The 25,805-nt window shown below is 39.2% G+C and overlaps 1 protein-coding gene and 1 long non-coding RNA gene across 2 annotated transcripts in view; one reads left to right on the plus strand and one right to left on the minus strand.

The window, feature by feature from the left end:
• Positions 1 to 4,679: 4,679 nt before the first annotated feature.
• Positions 4,680 to 25,805, minus strand: part of zswim6 (zinc finger, SWIM-type containing 6) — a 51,824-nt gene continuing 30,698 nt past the window's right edge. The window contains exons 5-14 of the mRNA XM_058617217.1: positions 18,003 to 18,182; positions 17,381 to 17,557; positions 17,144 to 17,290; positions 16,138 to 16,284; positions 14,367 to 14,627; positions 13,103 to 13,238; positions 11,488 to 11,645; positions 10,405 to 10,568; positions 10,250 to 10,331; positions 4,680 to 8,323 (exon numbers count right to left, since the gene is read on the minus strand). Coding sequence (XP_058473200.1) covers positions 7,461 to 8,323; positions 10,250 to 10,331; positions 10,405 to 10,568; positions 11,488 to 11,645; positions 13,103 to 13,238; positions 14,367 to 14,627; positions 16,138 to 16,284; positions 17,144 to 17,290; positions 17,381 to 17,557; positions 18,003 to 18,182 — 2,315 coding nt within the window. The 3' untranslated portion in view covers positions 4,680 to 7,460. The remainder of the gene's footprint in view (positions 8,324 to 10,249; positions 10,332 to 10,404; positions 10,569 to 11,487; positions 11,646 to 13,102; positions 13,239 to 14,366; positions 14,628 to 16,137; positions 16,285 to 17,143; positions 17,291 to 17,380; positions 17,558 to 18,002; positions 18,183 to 25,805) is intronic.
• LOC131446162 (uncharacterized) lies at positions 7,817 to 14,410 on the plus strand. The gene is made up of 4 exons (XR_009233896.1): positions 7,817 to 7,940; positions 12,763 to 12,820; positions 12,995 to 13,284; positions 14,290 to 14,410. It is a non-coding gene; the product is annotated as an uncharacterized LOC131446162 (long non-coding RNA).

Below are 25,805 nucleotides of genomic sequence, written 5' to 3' on the forward strand. Positions count from 1 at the left end.
TCTACACGTAATGACGTTGTGTAGTGAAATGAAAATTGTTGCCGTTTCATCATATTCTCTTTGTGCTGCGGTGAAAAGGCTTTTGTTGTTCACACGTGGCCTTTCAGGAAACACCTAATTACTATTGGCTGTTTCGTTTCACGCTGACATTTATGAAAACTTAATGGACAGCAATTGCTTCTGCTTGTGACATTTTGGATTCCCCTTTAAATCCGCGAATATGAAGGTTTTCCACTTTATGGGCCACGGGACTCGGGAATGAAAACGGCTCCCACTCCAGGTCTCGTTGGTGCAGAGATGAAAGAGCGGCGAGAGAAAAGAGACTGACGGTGTTTTCATCCTGTGAGGAAAGGTCATAAATATGTTCCATCTTGATGGAGACAAAAGGTCCTGTTTGGTGTGTGATAGGAATCTTTTCACAGGTTGTTGCTTTGTAATTGAAATGATGAATGTGATGTTGCAGCGCCAGTAAAGAGGCTGAGGCGTGATACTACCTGGGCTTGTTGTTGTTGTCAATGTAAATGGGAGAGGATTAGGGGCCACATGCAGTGCTGTAAGTGGAGAAAAAATAAGTGCTGGTACTCCCCTTATTCAACTGTTGCCAGGTAAAGTAGGCGGTGGGCGGTCGGTACCAGCAGATCATTAAGTGATATTCAAATACTAGAACATGGCTGATGCACAAGGGAACTAAGGGTACTCCACATGTCAATATTGTTTTGGAAAGAAAATATAAGAAAATGAATCAGACAGACAGATCTGTGCCGTGTGAGCAGAACTCTCGTTTTGGCTAGAACCTATTGGAGCTGTCAGTCACACTCACTCACTGTGCTGTGCTTAATCATGTTCTATTGAAGAAGAGTTGAAACTAGTGATTGAGATCATTCACTTCTCAGGAAAGTGTGTAGTGACATAAGTCAAGGAAGAAGTCATTTTTCCATAGACTTCCATTCACACTGATGAATTTATTGCAGTCAGCAGAGTCGCTTCATTGTTGGCAGTTCAATTTTTTTCACCTCCCGGATGACTCCTCTAAGGAGACTGACAGACTACACATATGGTCTATGGTGAGGGCAACAGGGTGATTCACAGATGGTATTGTCCACTAGGAGCCTGGTTCAGGGGTAGGAGCTTTTATTGTGTGGATCCAGAATTGTTTTTATCACTTTCCATGAAGAAATAATTAAATAAGTTTTCTTTTACCCTTAGTGGCACAGATCTGTGCCACAGGTGCACCCATGGTATTTTGCTGTGGAAATAATACACAACTCCTTATATGGACGTCCTGGGGGTGTGTTTTTATAGGTCACATATTCAGGCTTTAAAAAATGGCATTTTTTTCATCCTCTTATTTGTTGTTTAGTCAAAGTTGTGATTTATTTTTGATATAAAGTAGCAATAATTGTGCAGAAGTCACAAAAATTGATTCATAAAAACGAACCAAGTGAAGTTTGATTGTGACGTATTTCCAAATTTGAACAATTCCATCTGATTTTAAACATTTTGAGTACGTTTTGCTCAGTTGTGTTTATATAACTTGTGAAAATTTATTTTTCTTCATAAGATTGCCTAGATTGTGCTGAAAAAAAGGATATAAGACACTCTATGTGTACATTCTTATAGCGTCTGTATATACTGTACGTTTAAACATAGTTCAGCACTGACACAGCCTTGTTTTGCGACACAGAGGCTTTCACTAAAAACATGTCATTTAAAGCTTTAAAACTTTAACCCTTTAATACAGAGTGTATCGCAGACGACGCGTTTGCGCAAGCGCACTCTGCATTGCTGCAATTAAACGTTGGCCAACATGTGGTTATTACGGTAATTTCACTCACGTTGTTGCAGGAAGACGGAGAATCAGCATCTTTGTTACCAGAGAAAAAAAAAAACACCTATACATAGTTTCCATTTTTTTGGCCTGTTTTTGGACATTGAGACAAAAACTCAAACAAATGTTATTTTAAATATGTTTTATACTGTTCAAATTTATCACACACAATCTGGTGTTCGTGTACAACTACAGTGTTTTTTCTCAATAAAACGTTTTGTTTTTCTTCATTTTAAATTGTTAATACACTACTAACATGCAGTACATTGTAAATAAGTGCCAGATATTGAAAGTTATTCTGGGCAAAAGCACATTTCCTGGCCCTTTTATGGTCATTTGCATGTGTGCTAAGACACTAAAGCACCTACTGTACCTGCAGGTCACACTGTTTGTGTGCATAAACAAGTAAAAAAAAAGTCTTTAAAGTCTTTAAAGGCCATGTTTTCATTGCTCACTCAGGCCTGTGATCTGTCAGCAGATCAGCGGCTTCACGCTGCTTTATGTTACAGAGAAGCTGGACCGCTCTCGTCCTCCCTGCAGTCTCCCCCAACTCTGCCTTCATTTGCATATTGGATCAGATTATCATTACATTATATATTCCAAGGACAATACTGGGCTCGGCGGATGACTGGTGCAGTGTAGTCATCTGCACCAAGGTGCTTTTGGACAACCTCAAACCAGTGAGAACACTTGTATATATACATACATTACATGTACACACACATACACAAAACGTGCGGTCAGAGGGGGAGGCAGGGGAGGTCATCATGACAAGTAAAATACTAAGAATGAAAAAAGAAAATCAATGTGTCCACTTGACTGTTATAAATTTGTTTTCTGTAATGTAGTTTTCCACGGTCAAAAACAAATCACTGAATTTGCGCATTTTCTGTTCAAATACATGGGAGAACGGTGAGGTGAGGCAGCGATGAGCTGTGAGGCAGCGATGAGCTGTGCCTCAGCGTGTGTCACCTATTTAGTCTTTCTGACAGGGTGAGGCAGAAAGTCCGTGCCGCACTGATAGGGGGCAGCGCTGAGCCCCATTGGCAGAATAGGTGCACGTCGCTGTGTGCTCTTCTGCGCAGAGGGCGTTTTTTTAAACAGTGTTACGGAGATATTCTTAGGGAAGGATTAGGCACATGGACATACAATATATATATATATATACATGTAAAGGTAAGACCATACCCTATTTTCAATTTTAATTAAAAAAAGAGATCAGCCAAAAAATGTAGGTAAAAATTGTACATATACTGTATATATATATATATATATATATAACTACATTTATCCTGACTCAGGACCATATTTCTGCCATTTATTGCTCCTTTGTTTCCTCAACAACAACAAAAAGAGAACTTCCTGGTCTCCGCCTGCTGTTGACATAAAACAGGAAGTAGATAAGCAGAGCTTAAAATTCCAAATTTATCTTTGCAGGAAGCAAAATAAGCAAAAGGAGAAATGATGGCTTCCTCCTTTAACTGACTAATCTATACTGAGCTTTTATGTGAAAGCTGTTTGTATCTTGTTTGTCATTTCTATATTGTTAATCATTCGTTTCACTGACATCAACATGTTTATAATCAGTGTGTTATGAATTACAACTCACCAACTGATAAATTGGCGACACTGAACTATAATTGTATGAATGAATAGTGAATAACCAGCGGGTTCAGCAGTGGTTAGTACGGAAGAGTATTAGTGCCACATGTAAAAAAAATGATTGAAAGACACCATCTATTCCTGGCACAGTTCACGTATGCCTCAACAGTGTCTGTGTGATGTTGTTCATTCCATCTTCCTCAAAACTCGGCTGCTCTGGCCTTGTGATGTAGTTTTAGTCTTTTATTTTGAGGAGCATTTAGAAAAGTGATTTGTGAAACTTTCAAAAGACTCTGAGTACTGCAGATGTTTACATTCAGAATTCATATGCATATTTAGACAGCATATATATATATATATATATACATATGTATGTGTGTGTGTGTGTGTATAACCCAACCCTAATCCTAACCCTAGAGATAAAAATATACAGTATTAGGGCCACATGTAAAAATTAAATGAAATAAAACAGCATGAATTCTGAGATTAAAGTCAGAAATCTGAAAAAAAAGTCAGAATTCTGACTTTAATCCCATACATTTTGACTTTAATCTCTAAATTCTGTCTTTATCGGATACATTCTGACTTTAATCTCAGAATACATGCTGTTTTATTTTTTTGTCATTACATGTGGCACGAATACTCTTCCGTAAAATCAACTATTGGCCGACAGAGCCACCATTTTGAAATGATAGCTGTTAACACTGTTCATAAAGTCAGAAAGTAAAAACTTCGTAAGAAAGACGTCGTCACTGTGCTGTCAAAAAACTAATTTAATCAAAACAAAATGTTGATTCATTAACAAGTTTATAAAACAGTGATTTAGTTACATAAATAATCAATCAGTGTATCAAATCTTAGTTTCAACTTCATGAGCATGTTGACATGGTTGTACAATCATTGACCTAACGTAATAAATAAACGGGAGTATATTAAGCTTCTAAACAAGAGGAGGAGCTACCGACGGACGACACTGAGAGACAGATGAGCTTTTAAAGCACAGACAGACACTTCAGCTAAAAAAGAAAAGAAAAGAAAACTGACAAAAGTTGTAACCAAACGTCGGCTGGCCTATGAAAAAGGTTTGGTAGTCAGGAACTCCCATTTGGTTATTTTAAAGCATTAAGACAAGGCAAGAAAGAAGGCTGTTCTTGTGTGAGGAATTCTAGAGAAACAAAATAACACAGTTGAAGAGGATTTCAAAAATAAAATTAAAAAATAAAACAAGTGGAACAGTCAGAACCTACAGTACAGAGCAACTTTGTGTAACATTTTATTTCACGGGTTCTGTATTTTACAATCGACTCCTTGGAAACTTTCATCGTCATGTTTCCTAAAATGGTTGGATATGTAAAAAAACAACAAAAAAACACAGTAATATTTGCTGTGCTTGTTGTAGACACGTGGATTGCTAGATTCTGAAGGTGGTGCTAGATTAGCATTTGGATTAGCAACAGGACGTGAACCAAAGAAGAAACTGAATATACTTCTATGAGAGTGTAATGACTTTAAAATAGAAACTATTTGGTTTCTGTAGCATTAGAATGAACCTTTTCAGGGCAAAGGACTTGATTTTAGGAGGCTGACGTCTTGCTCCGCCATGTTTGTGTTTGGAAAGTGGAAACTTACAACAAAAAAAGAAGATAAACATCATCCTTTCTGGTATATGTTGTCATTAGAAAGCTACTTATAAAATGTAAGTTTGAATTGCTTTACGGTCACGTAAACACTCAGTGGCCCATTTTCCTTTGGGGCAGTTGTCTTCTTTGTCCTGAACCTGTTTCCACAAAATCTTCTTAGGAGGATATTGACCGTACATTAAAAAGTGGACATAGTCTCCTGGTTTTCAAGGTTATTGAACAGCCGTGAGGGGACGACACCATTGGTTGCAAAAAAAGAACAGAACTTGAATGGAAATCTAAAAATGATATATAACATTTATAATATCTCCTTCAGAGGAAAACGGATGATAAAACACGGCACATACTGTATGAGTGGACACCAGTGTGATTGAGAGCTGGTCCAGTCGGTGCCTGGTTGCAGGTGACGTCATGTTCTGGTCTAACTGCAAATCTTGAGGCTTCTAGAAGCTACGTCCACTTTTTTTTTTCAACAGTCTATGGAAATGAAGAGACTTTTGTGGGCTTTTCTCGGAAAAGAAAAACGTGTAATTTACGGCTAAATACCAGCTTATCTTTTGGGGGAAATTACGAAGACAGTTTCCAGGAAATGATCAGTAAAACACAGGACTCGTAAAAAAAAAACAACAACACAGGTCTAGCCTGTGCCCTTTCTGACGTGCTCAGAGTTCAGAGGTCAGCAGACGAGGCATGGACACTGGCTGTGAAACAAGCTTTGTGACCCTTTGCGACCTGAATCAGTGCAGAGGGAGACACGAGAGAAGCTTCCTGTCCGCTGGCGTGTCGCAGTCACAGTCCTCTCTTTCTCCCGATGTCTGCCGCGCTCCTCAATACACGTCTTTATTCAGGGGCACACGATATTTGCATGTCCACTTCCTGTCTCCGGTATTTTCTGCAGTTCATTACGTGTCTCCAGATCCAGCGTGTCCTCTGCGTGTCCTCTGCGTGTCCTGCAGTGACGAGCGGCCCCTGATGCAATGCAAGGCCAACATTTTGAAGTCCTTCTGATATGTGTTTTTTTTTTTCTTGTTTCAAGAAACCAAAAGTACTGCAGCTTCAAGTATTGTGCCTCACATAGAATATTCTGTCATAAATTAGTTAACATATACATTTTTTTTTTTCAATATTCAGACATATACTTTCATATATATACAGGACATTAAAATGCTTTTATTCTCTCTCTTTTTTTCTTTTCTTTTCTTTTCTTTTTTTTTTTTAAAAAAAAGAGAAATCCCTGAGAATGTATGTTTGACAGTTTCCACTAGAGCAAGCACTGTGACAGCCGTGACATTATGGTCTGTAAACTAAGCATACTGAACGTTTGAGACAACACTGCAAGAACCAGAACAGTCGGCCTGAATTTGGCAGAAGAAAAAAAAAGAGAAAAGATCCAGTTTATGAACTCTGATCATGGGTTATGAGTTTTTTTCTCTCTCTCCTTTCACCCGACTGAGCAGATGGGTGAGGATGGAGGTGAGGACCGGGGGATAAAGCTGGATCCTTAAAAAGAGGTACTTGATACTTCAGATGGAGTCGCTCCATTTGGTTTAAAGCCGTTTGTTTTTTCTCTTTGAGGCTGCGGATGTTAACTGAGGGACATAGGAGGAGTGCAAGGACATTAAACAATACAGTTTATACTCAGTGTAAAACTCTTACACTCCCACGTTCATACATGTAAAGGGAAACACACAAACACACGTCCATGAATTCTCTACCTCTTCTGCACATCTAATGTTTTTCTAGTTTTTTTTTACTTTTAAGGGTTTGATTTCAAGCCTGTTTTATTTTAGGAGGTAATTGGGATTCAAACACTTCAGTCAACCCGAGGATGTGACTGTGCTAACACATGGTGCAGCTGGAGTTAAATGACGTGTAATTATCTAGAAATTGTCTTTTATCGCGTTAGCCGCTGAAAAAGAGACTCCAAGTCACAAACCTCTGTGGATCAGTTTGGTCTTATTTCCATTGAGTGTAGTCAATAGTTTTGGTCAATATTGGGATATTTTTATTTTAGCATAACATGTGAAATCCACATTCTTGTGTTGCTAATTCCTTTGGGATGCTAATGCTATTTGTGTTATATAATTGAATGTATACAGGTGAGCATATTGACCTGATACAGAAACATTTTCAGCTTTTTTTCAGTCCATTTTTGTGGCTTGGAGTCGATTAGTCTCATCAACGCTGCTCTTAAAACCTTAGCTTGATGTGCATTTAATTACACCCCGACGTCTCATTATCACATTAGACCCAGCAGTTCCAAGTTATTAGAGTAAGATTTGTGTGAATGTCGTTTTAAGTGGATTTTTTTTCTTCAAGTTAGAGAGGATAAAAAAAAAAAACAAGTCTCAAGTATAAAAAAAAGGGTCACATGGTCTTTCGATGCTCTTTCAGCCAAATCTCTCTCGAACAAGCATCATGAGTTTCTTTTTGCCCTTGTATATCTGTTTCAGGTTGTCTATGAACTGAGTGAACTGGATGTGTCCGTCCTGCGCCATGAGAAAAGTCTCCCTGGCTTTGCCGAGGAACTCGATGAACTCGCTGTAGTGGCGTGGGCTGATGTGTGTCAGCCGAGAGTGCGTCGTGTTGATGTAGGCCCCGATAGTGGCGTCCAGTAGCTGCCTGAGCGGGGCCTTGTCCAGAGACATCAGCTTCCCAGAGTTCCTGCGACTGTGCAGCGCCACCAAGCCTGGCGTCGTTAGCGTGCACCGCCGCAGAATGTCCGACAAAACGGTGGCGCACTTCACGCTCTTCACGACCAGGGGGATGACGGCCGCCAGTTCGTTTTTCCCCAGCGAATGACTGAGCGCACAAGCCCAGAGCACGTCGTTGATGGCCGGGTGTGTGTCTTGGTTGTAGCTGAGGTTCAGGTGAGTCATGGCTAACGTTGCTAGCTTGTACGCTCTCATAGGATAACCACGGTGCTCCATGTAGCGTGCTATTGTAAACAGCTGTGTGTAGTTCATTCCTGTAGCAGCTGCGTCCAGTACAATCTGGTAGGCCGTCTCGAAGGCAATGTGGTCCTTCTCACAAAGCGTCAGGGCCGACAGGGCACAGTTTTGGGGGTCCTTCATGGCACACTGCAGGGCTAAGGTGCGGGCTGAGTTGGCCAGCTTTTCCTGCTGATGGCAGTCCAGGTGCAGGCGGACGATGGTGCTGTTCGACATGACCGTGCTGGCCACGACACTGGTGGCTTCAGTGGGTGTGAAGAGGGTGAACCAGCTCTGCATGATGCTGTCCAGTGCAAACACACCTGAAGAGAAAGAAAACCAAGTCCATTAAGTTAAGGTGTTCCCCCAGGCTCAATCATAGATCCTCTACTTTTTTTTATTCCCAATATGCAGATAAATAATAATAATAGTAATTTTGTGTAGGAAGATGGAATATTCAGTAAAATGCAGCAAAGTAAAATGTGTTCAACTTTATTTTATTAATTGATCCATTACAAAATTATCGTTTTTGGTTTTTTTAAATTACTGATTTGCCAGCTTCTTAAATGTGAATATTTTCGGGACAAATTATGTGATCATGAAAATAATAATTAGATGCATGCCTAATTTATTGGTGAAAACATATTGAGTGGCTTTTTCCTAATTAATATTCAACAGCTTATTTTTTAAGATGGAAAATGCCAAATATATTTATTTAGTTATGTTTAGATTGAAACTGTAATATCAAGCTGATTCAGGAAACTGTTTAAATTGATTAGTTAAAGTCATTTTAACCTGAACCTTTATTTGATTAACTGCTATGATATCCAAATATGTATCTTAATGGAATAATTGACTATAGTATGTCTCTGTTCAGACTCTGCCCTTCCTTTGATCGTTTGCTCTCATAATTCAAAATTCCACTCCGACATAATACGTCACTGGCTATTTAACTTGTTATGTGATCTTCTGTTCCTAACGCTGTGACATTATAGTCTCTGGCCCCGCCTCTACATCACCAACTGACATGTTCTCAATGAATCCATTCAAACCCTGCTCACAGAAACAGGGACGCCTTGTCACTCCCCAACATTCACGAGAAATCATATGGAAGGAGGGGGTTTCCCCTCTAGACCCCACTTCCTGTCCACTTGAGGAAAACATCAGCCCCTGGGTTTCAGCGTTCAAGTCCAAACATAAGACCCACTTAATCAGCCCCGAGACCACAATCTTCCATAATTACTGCTCTGCCAGTCATTCCTTCCCTCCCGCTGAGAGGCCTCCAAATTTCACATTTTAAGCTCTTGTGAAGACAGACCTGGTTTTTCTCAAATCTCTTTATCCATCCTTCCAAGTTATTTGTAACTGATATTTGCTAATGGTCAATGATCCCCTCCCTCCCCAAAGCAGTTACACACAGTATGAACTGCCGCTGAGGCCGTGTGAGAGGGGCCAGTAAAATACAGATATTTAAAGACATGGTCCCAGCTCGCTTTGACGCAGTTTGGTTGTGTTTCTATTACAATATTGTACCTCCTCGACGTGGGCGGAGTCATTGTTTACACCCGACACACAAACTAGTGACAAGTGACTTGTAAAGCAGTTGTTTTTAATGTAAATGAATCATTAGAATCAGTTAATTAAAAATATTTGTTCAGTACTTCCTCCATGATTGGAGCACAGACTCCGTCTGACACAGACACTGGACTGAAATACAGCGGCTAAATACACCGGACTCCTCTGTTAAATGATGAGATTATAGACATTTCCCTGGTAATTGTTGGAGATTAACCCACATTTTACTATTGTTAAGTCTTTTAAACTGATCTACAGTTCGGCATTGTTCAGCTTGATCCGTGTGTCCGACGTCTTGCCCATGCCTTTTTCTGTAACGGCACGCTGACCAATCAGTAGCTGGTACTATCGCTAATAAAACATAAAATACACTTGGTCCGGGCTTGAAACTGCAACGCTAATTTAGACCCACTCGTAGGGGGAGGGGACCTCATTCCCAGAATGCAAACAGTGGCCGCCATCAGGACCAAGTGTCACTGGTGGGTACGTAACAAAGAAAAGAATCAAGATCTTTCTCAACTCAGGGTAAACTGCAGTTGGGAAGCAAAATTTTTCAAAAATACTGCCCCTATTCTAGTAATACAAAGCTAAATGCAAATCAGTGACGTATTCCTTTAAGCGACACCTGTACAATGCGAGTGTCAGTTTCTTTTTGTGGTGAAAACCAAACTCACCAACTTCTGTAGCACAAGTGACGAGCCATCGCACCATTTCCCTCCTCCTCCAGTTCAAGGTGGACAGGGTCATTCTCATCACCTGTAAGAAGCGTGCGGTTAGCACTGAGTCGGGTCTGTCGCAGTATGAAGTGTGAGGTTTGTTTGTTATTTACCTGAAGGCCCAGCTCCAGGGAGACTTTGAGCAGAGTGATATCGGGCAGACTGTCCATGAGCGTGGCGATCTTGAAGGCATCCTGGGCCAATTTGAAGATGTGTGATGAGGAGTGGATGTTCTTCTGGATGGACTCTAACACTGTTTGTAGTTTACGAGCGTCGCCTGGAAAATGCAAATGATGAAGTGTACAGTGTTTGAAACAGGCAGTGAAATGATGGTACGATGTACTGTAAAGTTATAGTTTCAAAACAAGACAGAGCAACTATAACTACTATACTCTGAGGATGACAACTTTAAGATATTAACGTATAGCATTTGTATGGCAGTAAACATGAAACCAAGAAAATTTCAGTCTTTGTGAAGATTGACCATAATTGTGTTGTTTCAAATTATGATTGGAATGATTCAGTGTTTAGTCCTAATATACGGATATGTAAATATTGCAGAATCACTGTATCATCAACATTATGGACTGTTACCATGGTATCGTGAGTATCTTGAGCTCATACGATATTCAGTATGAGTTCAATACTGGTCAAAATTGCTGGATCAGATATTGGAAAAAAAAAAAAGTCTCTTATGTTCAGAATCCAATACCTTCAAAAAACGCTGAGTATCACAAAAATGCAAATGTAAAGAGCAAATGAACCCAGTCATACTGTAGGCTTCAGAATCTCTGTTACACAGTAGGAGTGATGTGTTTTTGTTAAGGTGATTTGGTAAATGCATGAGCAAACGTGTTGTTAACGGCTTAGTAGTTGATAAGAAGTAAAGTGACTGTATGCAGCTGATACCAGTACAGGTAGATACTTAAGGCCCTGGCATTCCACACTTTTTAGACCCACTTGTAGGGGGATGGGACCTTATTCCCAGAATGTAAACGATGTTCACCATCTGTTACGCTAACAGGACCAAGTGTCACTGGTGGCCACGTAACAAAGAAAAGAATGAAGATATTTCTCAACTTAGGGGAAACTGAGGTTGGAAAGCACATTTTTTTCAAAAATACTAACACTATTCTAGTAATACAAAGCTAAAAGAAGAAGAAATAACATTGCCAAACAATGACATTGGTTTGTACCTTTAGCAGCAGTGAGCATGGTAGAGGCCAGTTCACATTGTTGGGTCTCTATGTGGCTGAGCGTGAACCAGCGAGGGTAGCGGTTGGGAACCACCGACACTATATGGTGGGGCCGGGACAAGTCACCAGAGGAGGCTGTGGACTCCAGGACTGGCAATCTGTGAACACAGAACAGACAGTCGGTTAGACACAAACAGAGAGACCTAATCCCATGGATTGGTTTAAAAATAACAGCTCAGTTACTTTTTCCTTCACACACACACACACACAGTTATAGCTGCCGTGATACCAAAATTGTATATATATATATACATATATATACATATATGTATATATATAAATCCAATGTATTTATTATTCACACGTCTTATAAAACTGGTTTTCAGTAGTATTTAATTATTTATTGAATAATCCAGCAAAAAGAAGGTTTTGTCATTAAACCGTGGCACCAGACAGCTCCTAAATCTGCCTCCATCCCTCCATCCCTCCATGTCTGTGTCATCACACACTTTTTTCAGGAGCTGGAGAGCAGACCCATCAGCCAGCTCATATTTATTCACTCTACCTCCCTCCACTTCACACACATTTTCATCCATTTATATATTAACATGGGGCACAATGAAATGATGACTGACAGTCAGAGGAGCGCCACTGATGCGTTTACATTGAAAAACAAAATGGCTGTATTGAATCTGCTGCTGTGTAAAAAAAAAAACGAACTGCTGCTGCACACACACTGCTTTCCATGACTTCAGAGGACATTGCATTGATTTACAGACTTATTTCCTGGAGACTTACGCTAACTATAACCATAATTACTACTGGTCTAATCCTAACCCTGACCCTAACCTTAACCTGTCCTTTTCCTGTCCATTTAGCAGAATGCAAACATAAATGCTGTGGTATCAAACTGTTCAGCACACATGTATATATGTGCATCATTTCATCATTTTCGACTTGTCGCTGTGCTCTCTCTCTCTCCCTCTTTCTCTACGTTACCTGCAGCCTCACAGCAGCAAAAGTACAGAGCGATGACAGTCGGGAGTATTATTTATTGTGCTGAAAGTGGCCAGTGCACTCTGTTATATACAAGAGTCACATCAGACTGGGTATCAGCAGATGCTGAAAAGTAAAAAAGATAGGATCTGGATGAGGGGCCAAAACAGCTGATCGGAACATCAGCTGGAAATGACTTCCTTGCTAATTTAGGGGGCTGATTGCATTACAGCACCATGACTCCTATTTCAAGAGCTTCTTTATTTGTGGCCAACACAGGGCACAATGGATGATTCCTCTCTGGCCAAACCTCTCCCAGGATTCAGTGTAAAATGAGGTAATGGTGTCCAACAAAAACTAATACATAGTACATTTTTAATTATAAGTAGCATGCTTTAACTAAAAGTATGTAGTTGTTACGTTATATGCTGCAGCTCTGTTGCTAGGTGAGGGTTGTAATGCAATATGAAACGTCCCCCATTGACCTGACGACTGTCTCATTTCATTTCAGCCTCAGTGGTCGACACAGCCAACAGTGATGGGTCCTCCGTTAGTAGACAGCCATCAACACGAACATACTCCAAGTAAAAACATGTGTTTCAAGTCTGTCCACACTTACCTCATGGCCCTCAGTGCAATTTTGTACGCCAGCTCGGCGTCATGAGGTAGCAGTGAGGTGAAGAGATACTTGGCAAAGGTGTGCATGGGAACGCTCTCTCTGTAGAGTAATTCTCCCAGACCACTGTAAGGACCAGCTGCAGGAAAACACAAAGATCGGTGTGAGTGAGGAGTTTAATACAGGTGACGTGAACGCACACACACACACACACACACACACACTCACACAGACTGACCAGATCAGAAGGACTCAACTTGAACGTTCTTAGTCAACCACCAAAAATGTAGAGAGACTTTTGTCGACATCGACTCATACGTGGTCAAAGAACCACAGCTGAGTTATAAGGATGATGCTTCTAAGAAAAGCCTCTTTTTTTCTTTGTCTTTGTGCCATTTTGGTCAAAGCCAAACTTCACATATGTATTAGTTTGATAATAGCTTTCTTACACAGAGGATTTAAATGGCACACTTTTGTCTGCAGTTTTCTAAACGTTTTAAAGGACAAGGTTAATGCTATGTCACATTTAGCACTCGTACGGGAATAATTTTGTTTATAATTAAGAGTTTGAGATCAAATATCATCCAAACACACTTGCGAAAATTGTGTTTGCCATCATTTTAAACGATATCAGTATAAATATGTCTTGTAAATGTGACTGGTTTGTGATCTATAGCTTTTAGGACACTTTCTTTTTGTAACTTCCTCACTTACACCAACACAAGGTCACGAGTTACTAGAGTTACTAGTTACTACCCATTTTAAAAAGCCCCGTTTCCACCAGTGCAGTTCAATATGCTAAATGATTTCTGAGACACACTGCAGTCCGTCCATTTGTCCCCTGCTGAATTGTACTGTGCGGTTAAAACAGGCGAGTGCTGCAGTCAGGTAATAGTACTATTTTAAGTGACAGATTAATAGTAATTGTGGTAGGATAGATACAGAATTGAACCAGAAAAAAACCCACAACGCATTCAGACAACTCCCTCAGGCTGTGGCATATTAAGGAAGACATTTTTCAGTTAAACAAGCTAATTAATTGAGAGAATAACCATCAGATTTATGAGTAACGGAAATAATTGTCAGCTGCAGCCTTGAAAAAATGCTTCCTCTACATTTCCCAGAGTCAATCATGATATCTTCAGTTTTGTTCTTTTGCAAACGTCAAATATGTTAATTTCACTTCATAGAGGACAAAGGACAGGCAGCAAATCAATCGACATGATCTACAACCCACGGCGTTTTGTGATGCTCGAGTCTTGCTCACCCTCTAGCAGGAAAACAGCTTGCTTCTGGAAGACTTTCACCAACGAGTCGTCTAAATCGACTTCTTGGAGCTTGGCCAACAGCTGCTCTTCGTTGCGACACACTTTCTCCTGGGCGTAGAGGCCGTCGGGCATCACCCTCTGCTGCCCCAGACCAATCAGAGCCGTCTCCACGGCCAGCGACACAAACGACTCGCCTTCTTCCAGGAAGCAATGCGCCAGGAAAACGGGCAACTCCGTCGTCCTCCCTGGACTCGGTGAGCCTGGGGGTGAGGCAGAGAGGAGAGGGACTGTTTAGGTTTGGAAGCATATTGTTGTCACGAGTCACTTCTTCATTTTCCCACCAAACAAACAACTTCAAAAGATTCAGATTCTATAACGTGAGTCAGGATTGGATTAAGATTTGAACCCTCAGTGAGGAAGATGACTCAGGGGGGAAAATGTTCCCTTCAGGCTGTGGAGCGAGCGCTGATAGATCTATTGATCTATTTGGTTACACTGCTGTTCCTATTCCTACATAGGGTGTTCTCCTGGGGATGGTAACGTGTGTTTTATTGGCTTAATGATGTCTTGGCAGACCTCAGAGTTCATCCCAGAAGGGTTAACGATCCCTAATGAATTACACACACACACACACACACACAGATAAATATCAGAGTCTTAATTGAAAGCTAACAACTTTTTTCCATGCATCACCATGTTCCTTGTCACTCCACCAGGAGAAACAAAGCGTGGAGCTTTTTCTCTGAGTTCTGGGCTGAGCTCGCTGCATAATTAATGCATTTTAATTGGGGTGTTTTTTTTTTTTCCTCCTGCCACATTCCTTATTCATGAGCAGTTGTAAGAGGATGACTGCAGGCCAATCAGAGCTGTGTCTGTGTCATCACTGCTGATTGCTGCCTGAGGGCCTGCAGTTGTGACAGGAAGACACAATCACTGCAGTGTAAGTGTGTGTGTGTGTGTTTTGTGTACTGTATCTGCAAAGAACAGGAATGGGGGACTTTAATTCAAGTAATGCACTTTCTCAGCTTCAATTCATAGGTATGGAACTCTTGCTGTTATTTAATTATTAGTTTTTTAATGTAATTTAGTACATTTAAAAGGGCCAGTTAACAGTTTCCATGTCTGCAAGTCTACAATAAATAAATCTATAAATCAGCTGCTCTTTGCCACTGGTTAATATTCACCTTGTTGACATTTATTTTCCGAGGGCAATAAAATAACATTTATCTGAACTTTGTATCGCGTAAGAAAATACAATTCTAGTGGAATCAGTAGATAAGTAAGAGGTTTAAACCGGTTCCATAAACAGTTATTTTGTGATTAAAGGTTATTTCATAAAATAATTTGGCTGAATGTGTGATTATTCAAAGACAGTGTGACGATGAAAAGAAATAAAAGACATTTTGTCATGTAAAATTATTTGTTTTCAATGGTTTAATATTGAAATCAGGGCTTTCATTTATAATTGTAGTACTTCTACCTTTAACTAAGTACAACAACTACTAAATACAGTATGTATGTATATATATATATATATATATATATATATATTGTTAACGGTGGTTTTCTGACAGTGGTTTTGTGTTGCTGGCAGCATTTGATTCCTTTCACTCCTCTCACTACACAAAGAAAACTGCATATTGTTCATGCATATGCAAATATTTTCCGCCCCTGTATCAGGATATGAATCGTATCACACGGTTCTTGTCAATACACTGCCCTGATAAATAAACATAAAGTATGTGAGTACAGAAGTGCCTCTGTGTGTACCTGAGAAGTCCAGAAGCACTGAGGCTCCGTCCTCCCTGCCGTGCCCCGTCTCCATCAGAGTGCTGAACAGGGTGCCGATGGGGTCCAGAGGGTGGCCCACCCAGCCCTCCAGGTTGGTCACTGATGTGATGCCTTTGTGGAGCAGCTCTGCAGTAACACACACACACATACACAGATTCATGAACTACTCACAGTACACACACTGGTGTTTTATGTTGAAGACATAAAGTCTTAGAGCAAAATAATAAAATAATAATGTCACTTCTTGTTAGCAATGCTCTCTAAAACTAAGTAAACAGCTGCAGTTAAATGTTTAACATCAGCTCCATCGGTAAATTGGAACATTTTTATGGCAAGACAAACGTGCCCGAGGCTAATTTATGATTTTACTGCAGGCTAAATATGAAACCATATGTGAAATGTTCACAGTCATGATATGGTTGGTGAAGCTTTAGTGAAGCTTTTGCACATTAGAAATACATTTTATTTCTATGCAGCGTGAGCGTAAATCGACTGTCACTGACATCCTTTATTTTCAATCAGTCTTAAATATCTCTGCATTTTTAACAGCTGCCACTGATGTAGAGTTTCATGGTTCTTTCCCAGGATAAATTTTTTATATGGACTTTAGGCAAAGGCCTTGCTTCACAAAAGCCGCCATCTTGAGCCACCATGTTTCGACAGCGGCCCAAATGGACATACTCGTTTTGAAACGTATGTGTAATAGACAAACAAAGTAGAACAACAACCTTTCTGATATGCAAGGCTCATAATAATAGTCCCCTCATGTACTTGGGAAGAGGAGGAGTCGTCCATTTGTTACAGTCTGCACTCTCACCATTATATGTCTCTAATTATTACACACTGGCCATTTTTTAACTCAACTTTGTATATATAATGCATGTCTCACTGTGTCATATTCTTCAGTATTTGCCTCAGAGGGATGAACAGCATGAAGCATCATTCGCCTAAAAACTTAAAAAACCTTGAAGGAAGATAGACCGACCTTTTTTATGAGTGCGGAAGAACTCCAGCTGTTTCTGCTGTTGCCTCCTCAGTGTGTTGACTATGGTGATGGCCAGCCTGAGCGCCTCCTTGGGGTAACCGTGTGATCTCAGGGCATCTACTCGGGCGCAGGCAGTGGGGACATGCTCTGCGGGAGGAAAGAGGAGGGAGATTTCAAGATGTTTTCATTGATTTGACCCGTCTCTCCTCTATCCTCGGGGTGTCCCTGCTCTCTCACCGTGCCACAGAGGCCACCCTCGGGCGTCAAAGAGGGAGCTGTCCAGGTTGTCATGGTAACAGTAGTTGGCGTAGTGGTCCTCTGTGATGATGTGTTGCAGGTGGGGGTCCTGCCAGTGCAGGTCACAGGCCTCAATCGCCCGTGTGAAGACAGTCCGGTGAGGCCGAGTTAGTGGGTCTGAAAGAGATGAATAACAAGTGGTCAACACACGGTGAGGACATGCAAACTCTTGGTCAAGATACATTTTAATCATTAGTAGTAGTGTTAATGCCAATCTTCTCATTTCAAACATCATTATCAGCTTATAGAAATGCTGGTGTGTCTGTTTTTTTCTTTTCTTTGACAGTGGAAGCACAGGCCGGAGAAATTGTTACGAGGCTGCGCTGCAAAGGTAATACGACTCGCAGGCACGAGATTGATAGAAGTAGACTTGATTAAAAGAGAGGGGGAGGGCGAAGAAAGAAGACAATGGTGTTAATGCACCGGCAGGAACAGAAGAAGAGCAGGAGACATAAAGAGAGAGAGCCTCACATGAGAAAAGAGGTGATGTGGGACGAAATTGGGGGGAAAATAAAAACCAAGCAAAAGAAAGGCATGGCTTGTGCTTCAGGTACCATCTCACCTAGGTGGCCGGGAGGGCCCTGGGGCAGAACATTGGTCAGATTGGTCAGCTCGCTGCCATGGTTACCATCCTCCAAGGGGCAGACGTCCACACTGTTCCACCTGCGTAGCTGTCGAAGCCAGAAACCTTTCTGCTCGGGTTTACAGTGGGGGTTCAGCACAATGCACATCCACAGAGTCCCTGCACAGAAACACACACCCATTTACAGTCACACGCACTGCTACACACACACTGCACTCTTATCCTGCAGCATAAGACCTTAAGGGTTGATTATTATGGATAAAACATAATCACAATTTAATTTTTTTGCAAAAACAACTTAGTTTGCTTGTCTCTCAAAGGGAAATTTAAGATAAATATACAGATATCATTTATTTACACAAAAAAGCGAACTATAAAGATTGATAACCTTTAGTGAACATAGTGTCACCCTTGAGAGTCTTTGGTTTTGTTCACATTGCTAATCTTTTCAGTGCAAAGCCGTTTAGGATTTTTATAACACAGCAACAGCTGTTCACACACAACTGAGTCAGACTCATCAAGCTTTATTATTGTGTGCTTTTCACAATAATGGTCCTGAAGGCCTTTTTTGAAATCAAGTCGGTCTCTTGGGTTGAACTTTGTGAGCAACCTTGCACAAATTGAGTCGTTGGAATTAATGCAGTTTTAATCTGACCAATTATGATGAAGAGCACAAATGCACATATTATGCAAAAGACTAACGCAAATTCATTTGTTCATCTGACAAGGTCAATTCTCGTTTCCACTGAAATCCACTAAGACCAGCTAACATCTGGCATTTTTCTGCAAAGGGAGTTATACACAACTGGCATTCACGCCAGTAAAGGTAAATCCGCCTTGATTTGTATAATGCTCTTCTACATGGTCTACCACAGAAATCCCTCAATAAACTCCAACTGGTCCAAAATTCGGCTGCACGGGTCATTTCCAGAACCCCAAGTCATGGTATAGTATTTCGTCCAAAATCACCCAAAAAAGTCATAGTATAGTATGTCGTCCAAAATCAGTCCAAAAAGTCATAGTATAGTATGTCGTCCAAAATCAGTCAAAAAAGTCATAGGTTAGTATGTCGTCAAAAAAGTCATAGTATAGTATGTCGTCCAAAATCAGTTAAAAAAGTCATAGTATAGTATGTCGTCCAAAATCAGTCAAAAAAGTCATAGGTTAGTATGTCGTCCAAAATCAGTCAAAAAAGTCATAGTATAGTATGTCGTCCAAAATCGGTCAAAAATGTCATAGTATAGTATGCTGTCCAAAATCGGTCAAAAAAGTCATAGTATAGTATGTCGTCCAAAATCAGTCAAAAAAATCATAGGTTAGTATGTCGTCCAAAATCAGTCAAAAGTCATAGGTTAGTATGTCGTCCAAAATCACCCAAAAATGTCATAGTATAGTATGTCGTCCAAAATTGATCAAAAATGTCATAGTATAGTATGTCGTCCAAAATCGGTCAAATATGTCATAGTATAGTATGTTGTCCAAAATCACCCAAAAAAGTCATAGGTTAGTATGTCATCCAAAAAGTCCCTATGTTGTTGGGGAGAACATACAAAGTATATGCAGAAAGACTCTTGTTACAACCAGGCCTCGAACCCCTGTCTTTCGCTTGAAAGGCAAGAGATCTAACCACTACACCAACTCTGCAGACTGCAACAACATGGTATGTTGTCCAAAATCACCCCAAAAAGTCATAGGTTAGTATGTCGTCCAAAATCCGTCAAAAAGTCATAGTATAGTATGTCGTCCAAAATTGGTGAAATATGTCATAGTATAGTATGTCGTCCAAAATCACCCTAAAATGTCATAGTATAGTATGTCGTCCAAAATCAGTCCAAAAAGTCATAGTATAGTATGTCGTCCAAAATTGATCAAAAATGTCATAGTATAGTATGTCGTCCAAAATCGGTCAAATATGTCATAGTATAGTATGTTGTCCAAAATCACCCAAAAAAGTCATAGGTTAGTATGTCATCCAAAAAGTCCCTATGTTGTTGGGGAGAACATACAAAGTATATGCAGAAAGACTCTTGTTACAACCAGGCCTCGAACCCCTGTCTTTCGCTTGAAAGGCAAGAGATCTAACCACTACACCAACTCTGCAGACTGCAACAACATGGTATGTTGTCCAAAATCACCCCAAAAAGTCATAGGTTAGTATGTCGTCCAAAATCCGTCAAAAAGTCATAGTATAGTATGTCGTCCAAAATCACCCTAAAATGTCATAGTATAGTATGTCGTCCAAAATCAGTCCAAAAAGTCATAGTATAGTATGTCGTCCAAAATCAGTCCAAAAAGTCATAGTATAGTATGTCGTCCAAAATTGGTCAAAAATGTCATAGGTTAGTATGTCGTCCAAAATCAGTCCAAAAAGTCATAGTATAGTATGTCGTCCAAAATCAGTCAAAAAAGTCATAGGTTAGTATGTCGTCCAAAATCAGTCAAAAAAGTCATAGTATAGTATGTCGTCCAAAATCAGTCAAAAAAGTCATAGGTTAGTATGTCGTCCAAAATCAGTCAAAAAAGTCATAGGTTAGTATGTCGTCCAAAATCAGTCAAAAAAGTCATAGTATAGTATGTCGTCCAAAATTGGTCCAAAATGTCATAGTATAGTATGTCGTCCAAAATCGGTCAAATATGTCATAGTATAGTATGTCGTCCAAAATCACCTAAAAAACTCAGAGGTTAGTATGTCATCCAAAAAGTCCCTATGTTGTTGGGGAGAACATACAGTGTATATGCAGAAAGACTCTTGTTACAACCAGGCCTCGAACCCCTGTCTTTCGCTTGAAAGGGAAGAGATCTAACCACTACACCAACTGTGCAGACTGCAACAACATGGTATGTCGTCCAAAATGAGTCAAAAAAGTCATAGGTTAGTATGTCGTCCAAAATCAGTCAAAAAAGTCATAGTATAGTATGTCGTCCAAAATCGGTCAAAAAAGTCATAGTATAGTATGTCGTCCAAAATCAGTCAAAAAAGTCATAGGTTAGTATGTCGTCCAAAATCCGTCAAAAAAGTCATAGTATAGTATGTCGTCCAAAATTGGTCAAAAATGTCATAGTATAGTATGTCGACCAAAATCAATCAAAAAAGTCATCGTATAGTATGTCGTCCAAAATCAGTCAAAAAAGTCATAGGTTAGTATGTCTTCCAAAATGAGTCAAAAAAGTCATAGTATAGTATGTCGTCCAAAATCACCCAAAAAAGTCATAGGTTAGTATGTCGTCCAAAATCAGTCAAAAAAGTCATAGTATAGTATGTCGTCCAAAATCGGTCAAAAAAGTCATAGTAAAGTATGTCGTCCAAAATCAGTCAAAAAAGTCATAGGTTAGTATGTCGTCCAAAATCAGTCAAAAGTCATAGGTTAGTATGTCGTCCAAAATCAGTCAAAAAAGTCATAGTATAGTATGTCCTCCAAAATCGGTCAAATATGTCATAGTATAGTATGTCGTCCAAAATCAGTTAAAAAAGTCATAGTATAGTATGTCGTCCAAAATCAGTCAAAAAAGTCATAGGTTAGTATGTCGTCCAAAATCAGTCAAAAAAGTCATAGTATAGTATGTTGTCCAAAATCGGTCAAAAATGTCATAGTATAGTATGCTGTCCAAAATCGGTCAAAAAAGTCATAGTATAGTATGTCGTCCAAAATCAGTCAAAAAAATCATAGGTTAGTATGTCGTCCAAAATCAGTCAAAAGTCATAGGTTAGTATGTCGTCCAAAATCACCCAAAAATGTCATAGTATAGTATGTCGTCCAAAATTGATCAAAAATGTCATAGTATAGTATGTCGTCCAAAATCGGTCAAATATGTCATAGTATAGTATGTTGTCCAAAATCACCCAAAAAAGTCATAGGTTAGTATGTCATCCAAAAAGTCCCTATGTTGTTGGGGAGAACATACAAAGTATATGCAGAAAGACTCTTGTTACAACCAGGCCTCGAACCCCTGTCTTTCGCTTGAAAGGCAAGAGATCTAACCACTACACCAACTCTGCAGACTGCAACAACATGGTATGTTGTCCAAAATCACCCCAAAAAGTCATAGTATAGTATGTCGTCCAAAATCACCCAAAAAAGTCATAGGTTAGTATGTCGTCCAAAATCAGTCAAAAAAGTCATAGTATAGCATGTCGTCCAAAATCAGTCCAAAAAGTCATCGTATAGTATGTCGTCCAAAATCAGTCCAAAAAGTCATAGTATAGTATGTCGTCCAAAATCAGTCAAAAAAGTCATAGTATAGTATGTCGTCCAAAATTGGTCAAAAATGTCATAGTATAGTATGTCGTCCAAAATTGGTGAAATATGTCATAGTATAGTATGTCGTCCAAAATCACCCAAAAAAGTCAAAGTATAGTCTGTCGTCCCAAATCACCCAAAAAAGTCATAGGTTAGTATGTCGTCCAAAATCAGTCAAAAAAGTCATAGGTTAGTATGTCGTCCAAAATCAGTCAAAAAAGTCATAGGTTAGTATGTCGTCCAAAATCACCCAAAAATGTCATGGTATAGTATGTCGTCCAAAATCGGTCAAAAAAGTCATAGTATAGTATGTCGTCCAAAATCAGTCAAACAAATCATAGGTTAGTATGTCGTCCAAAATTGGTCAAAAATGTCATATTATAGTATGTCGTCCAAAATTGGTGAAATATGTCATAGTATAGTATGTCGTCCAAAATTGGTCAAAAATGTCATAGGTTAGTATGTCGTCCAAAATCAGTCAAAAAAGTCATAGTATAGTATGTCGTCCAAAATCAGTCAAAAAAGTCATAGGTTAGTATGTCGTCCAAAATCCGTCAAAAAAGTCATAGTATAGTATGTCGTCCAAAATTGGTGAAATATGTCATAGTATAGTATGTCGTCCAAAATCACCCAAAAATGTCATAGTATAGTATGTCGTCCAAAATTGATCAAAAATGTCATAGTATAGTATGTCGTCCAAAATCGGTCAAATATGTCATAGTATAGTATGTTGTCCAAAATCACCCAAAAAAGTCATACTATAGTATGTCGTCCAAGATTGGTAAAAAATGTCATAGTATAGTATGTCGTCCAAAATCGGTCAAATATGTCATAGTATAGTATGTCGTCCAAAATCACCTGAAAAAGTCATAGGTTAGTATGTCATCCAAAAAGTCCCTATGTTGTTGGGGAGAACATACAAAGTATATGCAGAAAGACTATTGTTACAACCAGGCCTCGAACCCCTGTCTTTCGCTTGAAAGGCAAGAGATCTAACCACTACACCAACTCTGCTGACTGCAACAACATGGTATGTTGTCCAAAATCACCCCAAAAAGTCATAGGTTAGTATGTCGTCCAAAATCACCCAAAAAAGTCATCGGTTAGTATGTCGTCCAAAATCAGTCAAAAAAGTCATAGTATAGCATGTTGTCCAAAATCAGTCCAAAAAGTCATAGTATAGTATGTCGTCCAAAATCAGTCCAAAAAGTCATAGGTTAGTATGTCGTCCAAAATCAGTCAAAAAAGTCATAGTATAGTATGTCGTCCAAAATTTGTCAAAAATGTCATAGTATAGTATGTCGTCCAAAATTGGTCAAAAAAGTCATAGTATAGCATGTCGTCCAAAATCAGTCAAAAAAGTCATAGGTTAGTATGTCTTCCAAAATCAGTCAAAAAAGTCATAGTATAGTATGTCGTCCAAAATCACCCAAAAAAGTCATAGTATAGTATGTCGTCCAAAATCAGTCAAAAAAGTCATAGGTTAGTATGTCTTCCAAAATCAGTCAAAAAAGTCATAGTATAGTATGTCGTCCAAAATCACCCAAATATGTCATAGTATAGTATGTCGTCCAAAATTGGTCAAAAATGTCATAGTATAGTATGTCGACCAAAATCAATCAAAAAAGTCATAGTATAGCATGTCGTCCAAAATCAGTCAAAAAAGTCTTAGCATAGTATGTTGTCCAAAATCACCCAAAAAAGTCATAGTATAGCATGTCGTCTAAAATCAGTCAAACAAGTCATAGGTTAGTATGTGGTCCAAAATCACCCAAAAAAGTCAAAGTATAGCATGTCGTCTAAAATCCGTCAAAAAAGTCATAGTATAATATGTCGTCCAAAATCGGTCAAATATGTCATAGTATAGTATGTCGTCCAAAATCACCCAAAAATGTCATAGTAAAGTATGTCGTCCAAAATCGGTCAAATATGTCATAGTATAGTATGTCGTCCAAAATCGGTCAAATATGTCATAGTATAGTATGTCGTCCAAAATCACCTAAAAAACTCAGAGGTTAGTATGTCATCCAAAAAGTCCCTATGTTGTTGGGGAGAACATACAAAGTATATGCAGAAAGACTCTTGTTACAAACAGGCCTCGAACCCCTGTCTTTCGCTTGAAAGGCAAGAGATCTAACCACTACACCAACTGTGCAGACTGCAACAACATAGTATGTCGTCCAAAATCACCCCAAAAGGTCTTAGTATAGTATGTCGTCCTAAATCACCAAAAAATCATAGTATAGTATGTCGTCCAAAATCGGTCAAAAAATTCATATTATAGTATTTCGTCCAAAATCCGTCAAAAAAGTCATAGTATAGTATGTCGTCCAAAATCAGTCAAAAAAGTCATAGTAAAGTATAGCTTCCAAAATCAGTTAAAAAAGTCATAGTATAATATATCGTCCAAAATCACCCAAGAAAGTCATAGTATAGTATGTCGTCCAAAATCGGTCAAAAAAGTCATAGTATAGTATGTCGTCCAAAATCAATCAAAAAAGTCATAGTATAGCATGTCGTCCAAAATCAGTCAAAAAAGTCATAGTATAGCATGTCGTCCAAAATCAGTCAAAAAAGTCTTAGCATAGTATGTTGTCCAAAATCACCCAAAAAAGTCATAGTATAGCATGTCGTCTAAAATCAGTCAAACAAGTCATAGGTTAGTATGTCGTCCAAAATCACCCAAAAAAGTCATAGTATAGTATGTCGTCCAAAATCAGTAAAAAAAAGTCAAAGGTTAGTATGTCGTCCAAAATGTGACATAAAAGTCACTATGTTGTTGGGGAGAACATGCAAAATCCATGCAGATGGGACCTTGTTACAACCAGGGCTCAAACCCCGGTCTTCAGTCTGCAAAGGCTAAACACTAACCTCTACACCAACTGTGTAGCCTGTCATGACATAGTATGTCTTCCAAAATAACCCAAAAAAGTCATAGTATAGTATATCGTCCAAAATCAGTTAAAAAAGTCATAGTATAATATTTCATCCAAAATCACACAACAAAGTCATAGTATAGTATGTCGTCCAAAATAGGTCAAAAAAGTCACTATGTTGTTGGGGAGAACATGCAAAATCCATGCAGATGGGACCTTGTTAAAACCAGGGCTCGAACCCCAGTCTTCAGTCTGCAAAGGCAAAACACTAACCTCTACACCAACTGTGTAGCCTGTGTTGTTCAAAATCACCCAAAAAAGTCATACTATAGTACGTCATCCAAAATCAGTCAAAAAGGTCACAGTATAACATGTCGTCCAAAATCAGTCAAAAAAGTCATAGTATAGTATGTCGTCCAAAATATGTCAAAAAAGTCATAGTATAGTATGTCGACCTAAATCTGTAAAAAAAGTCATAGTAAAGCATGTCGTCCAAAATCACCCAAAAAAGTCATAGTATAGTATGTCGTCCAAAATCAGTCAAAAAAAGTCATAGTATAGCATGTCGTCCAAAATCTGTCAAAAAAGTCATAGTATAGTATGTCGTCCAAAATCACCCAAAAAGTCATAGTATAGTATGTCGTCCAAAATCAGTCAAAAAAGTCATA

Source organism: Solea solea, chromosome 19 (genome assembly GCF_958295425.1).
Source record: "Solea solea chromosome 19, fSolSol10.1, whole genome shotgun sequence".
NCBI classification, from domain to species: Eukaryota; Metazoa; Chordata; class Actinopteri; order Pleuronectiformes; family Soleidae; genus Solea; species Solea solea.